At 56.5% G+C, this 12,170-nt stretch overlaps 1 protein-coding gene across 1 annotated transcript; it reads left to right on the top strand.

Moving 5' to 3' along the window:
• Positions 1 to 2,309: 2,309 nt before the first annotated feature.
• KCNK6 (potassium two pore domain channel subfamily K member 6) lies at positions 2,310 to 11,483 on the top strand. The gene is made up of 3 exons (XM_053397610.1): positions 2,310 to 2,703; positions 8,877 to 9,272; positions 10,841 to 11,483. Exons 1-3 carry the CDS (start codon positions 2,394 to 2,396, stop codon positions 11,074 to 11,076), a joined length of 942 nt encoding a protein of 313 aa, XP_053253585.1. The 5' UTR covers positions 2,310 to 2,393; the 3' UTR covers positions 11,077 to 11,483.
• Positions 11,484 to 12,170: the final 687 nt, after the last annotated feature.

The raw sequence follows: 12,170 nt of genomic DNA, 5'->3' as shown, positions 1-12,170 counted from the left end.
CCTCTTCACTCAAGGTGAGGCCAACAACTTCTGAGGGAGAACATTTCACTGCCACACAGATCTTATCATCAGAAAGTCCTTTGTAATGTCCAGTTGGAGTCTCCTTTATTGTCATCTGAAGCCATTGGTTTGGGTCTCCCCCTCCGGAGCAGGAGGAAACAAGCTTGCTCCATCTTCCATGGGGCAGCCCTTCAGGTATTTGAAGATGGCTATCAGAAGACAGAATCAGGCTTCAAAATGACCATAACGGATTGGAGAACTGGACCCAAACGAACAAAATCAGTTTCAGTAGGGACAAATGTCAGGTTCTGCACTTAGGCAGGAAGAACCAGGTGCACAAATATAGGATGGGGGACACCTGGATTACTAGCAGTACATGTGGAAAGGATTGAGGGATCTTGGTGGACCACAAGCTGAACATGAGTCAATGGTGTGAGGCAGCAGCAAAAAAAAGGGAACTGTCTTCTAGGCTGCATCAACAGAAGTCTAGTGTCCAGATCCAGGGAAGCAATAGTCCCACTCTATTCTGCCTTTGTCAGACCACACCTGGAATACTGTGTCCAATTCTGGGCACCACAATTTAAGAAGGATGTGGACAAGTTGGAAGGTGTGCAGAGGAGGGCAACCAAGATGACCAAGGGTCTGGAAACCGAAGGAGATCCCCTGATGTTTATTCAGATGTTTATTATCCCAGCAGGAACTCTCAAAACAAAACCAGTGAAGCAAGAGGAGGTTTGTGCTCATGATGGGATGGCGGCGTTTATATGCCACTCCACTTTCAAATGTTCAGGGCAGGCACCCTACATGTTTTCCTATCAGTCAGTGCTACTGCTGCAGCCCTGTAACCTTCTGTACCACAAATGTGGGTCTGGTATATATCTGCCACTAAGGCACCATTAGGGCATCAGTGACATGCCTCAGAAGACACCCCCTTCCCCAAGTCTGGAGGGGCCGGCAGTGTTACCGGGGAAATTGAAAGGAGGGTGAGAGGCCTCCCCCCCCAGCCTTGCCTCTCCGCATGACCCTACCCCTGCCCAAGAGTGTCAGATAACCATCTCACTCACAATGCCTACCCACCCCAGAGTGGGATGAAGCCTGGACAAGACAAAGGGGTGTTTTTGACAAGACTCAGGTACCAGGGAACTGTAAATACTTTCCTTTGTACTGTGATGGAATATGCATGAAAGACTATATTTGAGTGACAGGGGCATGCCTGGATCTCAGGTTCTACCTGTGACCACACCTTTTCTGTGATGCTTCTGGAAATGTATTATGGGAAACTCTTAAAAACTGATGTAAGTGGGCTTTTGCCTGCTTCGTGTTTGTGGTAGTGGGAAGTCTTGTTGCAACAATAAAGATCAGGCTTCCAGGCCGCTGTTTTGCTTCTGTCTCCTGGCTGAAGTCTCCAAGGTTAGGCAATTGTGGGGTGCTCCAATGACTCCCTTATGCACCAGGGACAGGCAATTCTAGAAAAGACTGGCGGTAGCCCCAAGGGGAAAAGCCCTCCCCATACCAGTGAAAGACACCAGAAAACTCCTCCCTGCAGGAATATCAGCCCTGCTGGGAATACCGACCTGCTGCCCACGCCAAGCCTCCTATTGAGCTCATTCGCAGCCAGTGTGGTGTAGTGGTTAAGAGCAGTAGACTCGTAATCTGGGGAACCGGGTTCCTGTCTCTGCTCCTCCACATGCAGCTGCTGGGTGACCTTGGGCCAGTCACACTTCTCTGAAGTCTCTCAGCCCCACTCACCTCACAGAGTGTTTGTTGTGGGCGAGGAAGGGAAAGGAGAATGTTAGCCGCTTTGAGACTCCTTCGGGCAGTTTGGATATCAAATCCAAACTCTTCTTCTTCTTGTTCTGAAAACGCGCTTCATTCGGGGTGGGATGTGAAAAGGAAAGACTTCATAACTGCACGTGAGAATCTCAAGGCGATCTCTCCGCGCCACTCGCTGCCCTCCTTGCGCGCGGGGGTCGCCGTCGCTTGGGGCCGGAGCAGCTGTTTGGAAGCAGAAGCCGGGTGGGGCTGAGAAAGGCGCTTCCCCCCTGGGTGCTCCGGGGGCAAAGAAGCAGCGTCCCTGAGCATGGGCAGAGCGCCTCCCGACTCGGCTTGGGCTGGCAGGGGCGCGCCGAGGCGCTTCCGCGTGCCGATCCGGGCCCCTCGGGGCGCTGGCTCCCTCCCCTGGGCGGCGCCGGCTGCGGCTGCTGCCAGGTGCGACGGGAGGCGGGCGCGGCTCCGCCCGACGGGAGGGGCTTGGCCGGGCCGCCTAAGAGGCTGGCTCGCCGCGCCGCCGGGACGAGTGGGGTGCGTGGCGGCCTCCACCCGCTGCCAGAGCCGCTTCCCGCAGTGCCCCGCTGCCGGCCAAGCAGGCAGGTGCCCCCGTCGTCGGGGCGGCCATGCGGCGGTGCGCCCTGCTGGCCGCCTTCGCGCTGGGCTACGTGGGCTACCTGCTGCTGGGCGCGCTCATCATCTCGGCGGTGGAGCGGCCCTACGAGAGCCGGCTGCGCGCCGAGCTGCGCGCTCTCAAGGCCGCCTTCCTGCGCGAGAGCCCCTGCCTGCCCGAGCCCGCCCTCGAAAGCTTCCTGGGCGCCGTCCTGAGCGCCAACCGCCACGGCGTGGCTCTGCTCCGCAACGGCTCGGCCGCCCCGTCCAACTGGGACTTCGCCTCCGCCTTCTTCTTCTCCAGCACCTTGATCACCACCGTCGGTGAGTCGCCGGGCGAGACGGGCGGGGACGGGGTGGAGGCGCCTGCTGACCTCCTCTCCGTCCCTTTGCGCCCCGGGAGACTCCAGCGGGGCCCCCAGGCTCCCTTCCCGCGGGGCCCGACGCCAGTCCCCGCTAGGGCGGCCGGTGCGCCGAGCCGCTTTCGCTGCTTTCTTCCAAGGGGAAAGTTCTCTTTGCGCTTATCGCACCGCGCAGCCGTCGGCTTGTTTGCTCAGCTTCCGCAGAATTCAGTGTGACTTACTCCCGAGTAAGCACGCACTGGAATAATGCGCCCTGAAGTGAGTCCTCCTTCCAGCTAAAGGAACCTGGCAGTCTGGGGAGTGGGCGTCCATGCAAGTGCCAGGGCCTGCGGAGGCAGGCTGGCAGGGTGAGGCAGGCTGTGGTCCTGGGCACAGAGTTGTAAGGTTGGAAGGGGCTCCAAAGGGGCATCTAGTCCAACCCTCTGCACTCCAGGAATCGCAGCTAAAGGAGGGGGGGCTGGGGGAGGGCTGACAAGTTTGTTGGGGGGGGTCACCTGCAGGATGGTGATGTGGAACCCCCCCCCCAGCACCTTGACACCCAGACCCCCATCCTGCTCCTGGGAGCTCAGTCCCAGGCGTAGCACCAGCTGTTCCTCCAAGATGTGGCATCTGGGTATCCCTTACAACAACCCTGTGGTGCTGGTCTTACCAAGCCAGCCAATGCCAGGACTATAGCCACGCTGGGGCAGCTGTGGGGCTCAACATGTGGCTTAAGACATGACCCCCCCCCCCCGCCAGCCTCTGCAGCTCGGCTTCCTTGTTCCTGCTTCCTCCAAGAGGCTCTGGTGGCCAGCCTTTGCCGCTCACTGGTTGTTTCTTTTCCAGTGTTTCCTGCAAGTGAGGAGCAAGGAGGAGGTGGGGGTTGCAGAAGTTAACTGCAGCCAGCTGTGGGGCGGGAGAGCCTGGCCCTCTCTGGCCGTGCTCTGCCCAGGACTCGCCTGCCAGCGCAGCTTTCTGATCCAAGTTCCCTACATCCTGTTTTTATCCTGGTGGGTGTGGACACAACAAGGACTGAGTCACTCCCCAGCTGTACAGAAGTCCTGGACTGCAGAGCTAGGCCCAGTTCCTAGAGGGAGGGGGCTGGGGTGACATTTGGGAGGAGAAGCACCCATCTCTTCCAGCACTCTGGGGAAGAAGGCTGCAAGCTGGACCACGCAGGGCGCAGTTGAACTGGGGAACTCCCTCCTGCATGACTTTAAAAGAGGATTAGACAAAAGGGGCCTCTTGGTGGCTCCACAGCTGGAGGCACTGATGATGCATCTGAATCCTAGTTGCTGGACCAAGCCACAGGAGGGGGGAGAGAGGGCTGCTTTCGCACTCGGATCTCATAACCTGCCTCCATCTGCTCAGCCACTGTGAGAGCTGGAGGCTGGACTAGATGGGGACCCCTTTGGCCTGACCCAGCAGGCTCTTCTTCCGTCCTTCTGACCAGCAGTGACCCCACCTGGTTCCCCCAAGCAGCTGGCACTGGGGGCCCTTTCCTGCCTCTGACTGCCGAGGGAGAGACAGGGCCAGCGGAGCTAGGAGCCATCGGTGTTGCCTCTCAGTTGGGGCAGTTGAGTTGGGATCCCTTCCTTGCAGGGGGTGGGACCAGAGGACCCTCGACAGCCTTCAGGCTCTCAGAGGCCAGGGGAAGCTGCAGCCTGCCCTTGGTTCCTGGAGGGGGAAACGCTGAACACCATGGAAAGTGGCAGGCAGCATGTTCTCTGCAGGAAGTCGGGCTCCCTCCCCGCTCTCAGCGCATGCGGTGGCCTCCCTTTGCTCTGCTCAACCGCAACCCTCCAGAGACATTGCCCCATCTCTGTGGGGATGCTGTAGAGCTGGGAAATGGGGAACCTCTCCCGGGCTTTGAGCAACTCCCCTGGGGGGGAGCTGGCCTCATTTTGGCTCCCAAGTGGCTTTAAAAGGTAAAGGGACCCCTGACCATTAGGTCCAGTCGTGGCTGACTCGGGGGTTGCAGCACTCATCTTGCTTTATTGGCCAAGGGAGCCGGCATACAGCTTCCGGGTCATGTGGCCAGCATGACTAAGCCGCTTCTGGCGAACCAGAGCAGCGCACGGAAACGCTGTTTACCTTCCCGCCAGAGCGGTACCTATTTATCTACTTGCACTTTGACGTGCTTTTGAACTGCTAGGGTGGCAGGAGCAGGGACCGAGCAACGGGAGCTCACCCCGTCGCAGGGATTCAAACCGCCGACCTTCCGATTGGCAAGCCCTGGGCTCAGTGGTTTAACCCACAGCGCCAGCTGCGTCCCATTGGCTTTAAAAGAGGATCAGACAAATTCATAGAGGAGGAGGACTGTCAACGGCCAAGATGGCAATTGTCTCTTGGTCTCACTTGCTGGAAACTGCAGGAGGGGAGAGGGCTGCTCTTGTGCCCAAATTCTGCTTTGCAGTTTCCCATGAGGGGCATCTGGTTGGCCTCTGGGAGAGCAGGATGGGCCATGGGTCTGATCCAGCAGCCAGGCTCTTCTTATAGTCTTATGGAACCTCCAGGTCCAGAGGCAGTCTATCTGGATTCCTGGGTTCTTCAGGGTATTTGGCCACTGCAAAAAGATGGGCCATGGGTCTGATCCAGCAGCCAGGCTGCCTCTCCTTAGGTTCTTATTTTTGGATGACTTTAATTTAGGGGGAGAGGCAAAGAAGGGGCGCAGACATGGCAGAGATGATGCCTGGAGAATGTGGGTCAGACTCCCACCCCACATAGAGGTCATCCACCACAGCTGAAAGTTTAGAGATTTGGGGTGAGCAAAAGGAAAGACTTCTTTGCCCTCTGCAGAATTAACGCTGGTCTTTGCTGCTCTGGGATGTCAAGGGGCCCATCAGTTTGGATTAGGCAAATTGATTGGAGGGCAGAACAGGGCTCTCAGTGGCTGAGAAACTGGAGGACGGCTCTGCTCATCTTCTCCTGGGAGGGGCAGGAGAGGCCTCTGCACACCAGTAGCTGAGAAGCACCAGCACTGCTGGGCCTTTGGTCTGATCTGGCTGGGGACCTCAAGGATCATCTAGTCCAACCCTCTGCGGTGCAGGAATTGCAGTTAGAGAATATCTGACAGGTGGCCATCCACCCTCTGCTTCGAAACCGCCAGGGAAGCAGAGCCACTGCTTTCCCCAGAAAACGGCCCTTTTTGTGCCTTGTCAGGGTGAGAAAATTCCTGGTCTTGAAATCCCTGCCATTGAGCTTCTTTTAAGGGCCTCTTGCGATTGGAGCTGGACAAGGAGGCCGGCCAGATGTGCTGCTGCAGCTGCTGCCCCTGCTTAGCCCACGCAAGTAGACTGGCACCCTGCCAGCCCTGCTGGGCTCATGGCTCTCCTCTCTCCCCATCTGAGGTGAGGCAGCGCCACGTCTCGCCTTTAACAGGCGGGGCATTAAAGGAGGGCCATTGCCCAGCCAGGGCATCTCCCCAGTGCGGCTCATCAGGTGGAACTGGCTGCCCATTCACGGGGCGGGGGCTTCCCATTTGGCACAATGTGTGAATTGCTAAGACTGCGCTGTTATAATAATTGGGTTTCCCCAACCACTCTGGGCAGCACCCAACAGATTAAAAACAGAATAAAACATCAAACATTAAAAACTTCCCTAAACAGGGCTGCCTTCAGATGTCTTCTAAACGTCAGATAGTTCTTTATCTCCTTGACATCAGCTGGGAGGGCGTTCCACAGGACAGGGGCCACTGCTGAGAAGGTCCTCTGCCTGCTTCCCTGTAACCTCACTTCTCGCAGTGAGGGAATCCCCAGAAGGCCCTCGGCGCTGGACCTCAGTGTCCAGGGGTGGAACAATGGGGGTGGAGACGCTCCTTCAGGTATACTGGACTGAGGCCGTTTAGGGCTTTCAAGGTCAGCACCAACACTTTGAATTGTGCTCGGAAACATACTGGGAGCCAATGTAGGTCTTTAAAGACCGGTGTTATATGGTCTTGGCGGCCGCCCCCAGTCACCAGTCTAGCTGCTGCATTCTGGATTAGTTGTAGTTTCCGAGTCACCTTCAAAGGTAGCCCCACATAGAGTGCATTGCAGTAGTCTAAGCGGGAGATAACCAGTGCATGCACCACTCTGGCCAGACAGTCTTCGGGCAGGGAGGGTCTCATCCTGCGTACCAGATGGAGCTGGGAGACAGCTGCCCTGGACACAGACTTGACCTGCGCCTCCATGGACAGCTGTGAGTCCAAAATGATTCCCAGGCTGCGCACCTGGTCCTTCAGGACACAGTTGCCCCATTCAGGACCAGGGAGTTCTCCACACCTGTTGTTGGAGGCTGCCTGTCTTCAGCATCACTGGTCAGAAGGATGGGTCACAGGTATTACTTAAAAACTAATAAATTAAGGTGTAGCCCCATTGCAGGTATTTCTTGTGTGATATGTTTGTGTGCATTTCAATGAACTGAATAGAATGAAAGTTTATGAGTCATTTGGGGCAAGGAGGCAAGAGAGGGAGGGTGTATGAACTTCTTAAAGTTGCTGTTTTCACATTATGGTTTTATAGATTATAAATGCCTTATTGATTTAATCGTGTAATATGACTTATGCTGTCATTGTGACCTTTAGCTTGCTTTTTTTAGTTGCTGGTTTGTTAAACAGTGTTTCGTTTATTCGTTGATTCCATTTGTATACTGCCCTTCATCCGTGGATCTCAGGGGTTCACAACAGAACAGTGCAAGATAAAAAAATACATCATAAAAACAAGAGCCCCAAACCCTGCACAAGCCCCTCCCAAAAAGACAGAAGTGGAGTCTAGGCAAGTTCATATGGGAAGAGGCTGTGCTTTACGTTTTCTGGCTTTGTAGATTGTAAGTGTTTTACTGATGATTTGCTAATTATAGGATTTATGCTGTACTTTGAATCATATAATTGTAGAATTGGAAGGGAACCTCAGGGTCATCTAGTCCAACCCCCTTTCAATGCAGGAACCTCAGTTCTTCTCTGCTTGAAAAACCTCCAAGGAAGGAGAGTCTACCACCTTCCCAGGGAGTCCGTTCCCCAGTCCAATGGCTCTTTCTGTCAGTTGCCTAGAGCCCGGTGCTGAGAATGCCCTGGTTGCAGGTTCAATCCCCCTCTGGGACAGCTGCATATTCCTGCGTTGCTGCGGGTTGGGCTGGATGACCGCTGGGGTCCCCCTTCCAAGTCTACAAATTCTGTGATTCTACCAGATTTCTTTTTGAGGGCCTCCTGGATGCCAGCAAACCTTTGGCTCCTCTCCCCCTGGCAGCCTTGGCTCTATTTTCCTTGGCTAAAAATAGCCTCCTGCTTCAGCCGTTTGTTCCTCATATGATCGGCCTTTATCTCGCACATGTCAGTATCCTTTGTGCGCTGCTGGGAGGGGCAGCCTTTGCCAAAGCCCCCGAGCTTTTGCCCTGCTGTTGCTCTGAGAAGAAGCCTCCTCTGGATCATGTGGCCGACCCAAGTCTCGAGGGCAGCGCAGCCTCCCTGGCCCCAAAGTGCCTGTTTACTGCATTTCTAGCTCACCTTTTTCCTCCAGGGAGCTCCAAGTGACATACATATGTCTCCCCCCCCCATCTCATTTAAACCGCACAACGACCCTGTGAGGTAGGTGAGGCTAAGAGGCAGGGACTGGCCCCCAGGGTCGCCCAGTGAGCTTCATGGCTGAGGGGGGCGGGATTTGAACCCAGGTCTTTCCAAGGTCCTAGCTGGGGAAACCCAGCCAGATGGGCGGGGTATCAATAATAATTTTTCATTATTATTATTATTATTATTTATTATGCCTAATGCATATCTGCCTTCTGTGGGGTGGCAAAGATCTGATCTGATCTGCCCAGGTCCTCCCCCAGGACCCCTAGAAGCCCCCCTCAGCCCCCCTCTGCCCTTTCAATGATCCTGTTCAAGGTCAGATATCCAAAGCGCCCTGTTCCCTTTAAATCAGGTATTCCCAAAGTGGGCAGTGGGGTTACCTGGAGGTGGGGTTGCGAAGAGACAAGGGGGCGGCTGAAAGCTGTTGGTTGAATTAATTCAACCGAAGAGTGTCAGTTTTCCCTTGCCTGGGTTGGAGGTTTTTAAGCAGAGGCTGGAGGGCTTCTTTTGAGCTGGGACTCCTGCCTTGCAGGGGGGCTGGACTAGAAGACCCTTGGGGGTCCCTGTGCCCCCTCCTGCCAGCCCTTGCCCTTCTCCCTCCCTCCCTGCAGGCTACGGCTACACCACGCCTCTCTCGGACGCAGGCAAGGCCTTCTGCATCTTCTACGCACTGCTGGGCGTCCCCTTCACCATGCTGGTGCTCACGGCCACCGCCCAGCGCCTGCTGGGCACCTTCACCTCCGGCCCTCTGGAGTACCTGGCGCTGCGCTGGGGCCACAGCCGGCGGGCGCTCTCCTGCGGGCACCTCGTCTTCCTGGCGCTGGTGGTGCTGGCGGCCTTCTTCCTGATCCCGGCCGCCATCTTCAGTGCCCTGGAGGAGTCCTGGAGCTTTCTGGACGCCTTCTACTTCTGCTTCATCTCCCTCTGCACCATCGGCCTGGGCGACTACGTCCCTGGGGAGCAGCCCGGCCAGCGCCTCCGCTCGCTCTACAAGGTCTCCATCACCGGTGAGCAGCTCTGCAGCAGTCGAGGGCAAGGCGGGCAGCGGGGGTGAGCATGGCTGCCTTGAGGTTTGATGAGGCCCTCAGCTCCTGAAGGTCATGGGGCCCTTTCTATGTCCAGCTGTCCTTTGCCAACAACAAATCATCACTGGGTTTTTTGTGTTGAATACAGTCATACCTCGGGTTACAGACGCTTCAGGTTGTGTGTTTTTGGGTTGCGCACCGCTCCGAACCTGGAAGTATCAGAACGGGTTACTTCCAGGTTTCGGCGCTCGCACATGCGCAAAAGCACTAAATAGTGCTTTGTGCATGCGCAGAAGCACCTAATCGCGACTAGCCCATGCACAGACGCGGCACTGCGGGTTGCGAATGTGCCCCCCGCATGGATCACATGCGCAACCCAAGCATCCACTGTATATGCTATATGGTAATTTATGGACTTAATGGGTATCTCATGCCGTTTGCACATGTTGCCCTGCAACCAGTCCATGCAGAATGTCGGCACCCTATATACGTATAGAAAGGAGCAGACCAGGGATATTTGAGGGAGCAGGCGGGGCCCACGACTGCCTAGGAGCTGACACAACACAAAACACGGTTGCTGTGTGTGGGTTTTATTTTACAGTGGTACCTCTGGTTGCGAACAGGATCTGTTCCGGAGGCCTGTTCGCAACATGAAAAAAGTGCAACCTGCAGCAGCGCGTCTGTGCACGTGTGGGTTGTGATTCGCTGCTTCTGCGCATGCGTGTGATGTCATTTTGCACTTCTGCGCGAGTGGCGAAACCCGGAAGTAGCCCTTCCCGGTACTTCCGGGTCGCTACGGGACGTAACCTGGAAAAACATAACATGAAGCGGACGTAACCGGAGGTATGACTGTATTTGTTTTTTATCTTATGTTTTGGAAATGTACATCCAGTTGTTTTTTCCCTTTAAATTTTTTTGAGGCCCCCAAGAGAGTGCGGCCCTAAGCTAGAGCTTGTTGAGCTGATACATAAATCCGGCACAGGGGGTGAGGATAGTTACAACTGCGGGACTCCCTGCTGCAGGAGCTGGCAACAGCCACCGACTTGGATGGCTTTGAAAGAGAACTGGGCCAATTCATGGAGCAGAGCTGGCTCCCCGTCAGGATGGCTTTGCTCTGCCCTCCACCATTGGAGGCAGCCGTGCTTCTGAATATCAGTCGCTGGAAACGGCAGGAGGAGGGAGGGAGGGGCTCACGTTCTGCTTTTCCCACTGAGGCGCCTGGATTCTGGGACAGGTGGGTCCTTGATATAGCAGGTTCTTCTTGCGGAGCCTCCATGCCCAGGGGCAGTCTACCTCTGAAACGGGGAACTACAGGGGAGAGACCGGGGCAAGGTTTTTGCCACAGCATCCAGAAGCTGGTGCTGGTCTTTTTGGGGGAAGGGGGGGGGTCCTCTGAGCTGCTCCAAGCGCCGCAGCCTTGGCTGGAGGAAGCCCCAAAGCGGTGGGTGGGTAGGCCGACGGGCGCTTCTGCCTTGCGCAGCCCTTGTGGGGAGGGGGGGCGCTGGTTCCGCCTGCCCCGCCCTGCTACCCCCTCTTTCTTTCCCCCCCAGTTTACCTCCTGCTGGGGCTGATGGCCATGCTGCTGCTCCTGCAGACCTTCCACCGGCTGGCCGAGCTGCACGGCCTCTCCGACCTGGTCTTGCTCCCCCGGGAGCAGCCCTGCCAGGAAGACCACCAGTGCATCCTGGACGAGCCCCCGCCTCCCCCGGAGCCCCGCCAGGCGGAAAAGACCCCCGTGCAGCCCAGCCCGGGGGGGCAGGCCAACTATTCCTCCATCAACAGATGATCAAGCGGCAGAGAGAGGGGGGCGGGGATTCCCCACAGAGCCCCCTTTCCTGGGGGGTGTGCCTGTTTTACTCCCCCGCCACCCCGTATGCTGAGCCTCTGCCCATGTACAAAGCTTCCTTCTCCTTGGCCCTGTGCTCTTGGTGGGGGGGGGGAGGAGATAGCCCCTCTCTGTGGGCAGGGCCTGAACAAGACCCCGGCTGCTTCCTTTGGGCTTCCAGATTCACATTTCTCGGGTAGTGATTTTATTTGAAAAAGAACAAAGAATGACGTTGGAACTCACGGACACTTGATTCCACACAGGGATACGAGATTCTGCCGCTGGGGGTGGGCCTCTCTCATGTCCCCCACCCAAAGGGCACAGGCTCTGTTGCTACCCCACCCCTTGCCTGAGGCTGCTAGGATTTGCCCCTGAGCAGATTTGACAAGGCCCCTGGGGGGCAATGGGTCGCCCCTCGCCCTGCCCCCCCATGGCTGGAACGGGTTTGCTTTCCACCCTTGCCTCCCCCCACCCCCCCAACCTGCAGAGAGCAGCTGCTGGGTTTTAATTTGAACTACCAAACAGGGGCGTCCACCTTGCAGACCTCATCTCCGGCCAGGACCACCTTTGCAAGAGCTGAGCTGCTGCAGCCACAGCCCTGCTGCTGTCGGAGGGGAAACTGGCCACAAACGAGACTGAAAACGGAGCCAGGGGGAGCATGTTTTGGGGTGGGAGGGAGATGGGGGTCAACTCGCCAATATGAAGTGCCTTTTTTCCTCTTTTGCTTTTAATGTACACTTTAATACTTTGTGGAATGAATGGAGAATATTTAAACGGATGGGTCTGGCTTCTGTGCCCTTCAGGGCAGTTAGCGGACGGGGGGGGGGCAGGTTGGAGTCACACACACAAGCCCCAAAACACACACAAACACAACCCCCTGGCTGATTTGAGAGCAGGAGACTTCACAAGCGACGAAGGGAGAAAGGGCACCCTACAAGTTGCTCTGCAGGCCCTCGTCGCCCCCCAGCCCGGGAACTGGGCTCTTTTCTGCCCCCCCACCTCAAACCACCCCCTGCCCTCCCCCCTCCTTGCCCCACCTCTCTTCCCAAGAGACA

The sequence above is a fragment of the Podarcis raffonei genome, chromosome 8 (assembly GCF_027172205.1).
Source record: "Podarcis raffonei isolate rPodRaf1 chromosome 8, rPodRaf1.pri, whole genome shotgun sequence".
In the NCBI taxonomy this organism is placed as follows: Eukaryota; Metazoa; Chordata; class Lepidosauria; order Squamata; family Lacertidae; genus Podarcis; species Podarcis raffonei.
This window is presented reverse-complemented; position numbering and strand designations above follow the sequence as displayed.

Excerpts from the sequence above, each read along its gene's own strand:
- KCNK6 (XM_053397610.1), top strand. The coding sequence starts at position 2,394 with ATGCGGCGGTGCGCCCTGCTGGCCGCCTTCGCGCTGGGCTACGTGGGC. Across the intron at positions 2,704-8,876 it reads CACCTTGATCACCACCGTCG|GCTACGGCTACACCACGCCT; the intron begins GTGAGTCGCCGG and ends CCCTCCCTGCAG. Across the intron at positions 9,273-10,840 it reads CTACAAGGTCTCCATCACCG|TTTACCTCCTGCTGGGGCTG; the intron begins GTGAGCAGCTCT and ends TTTCCCCCCCAG.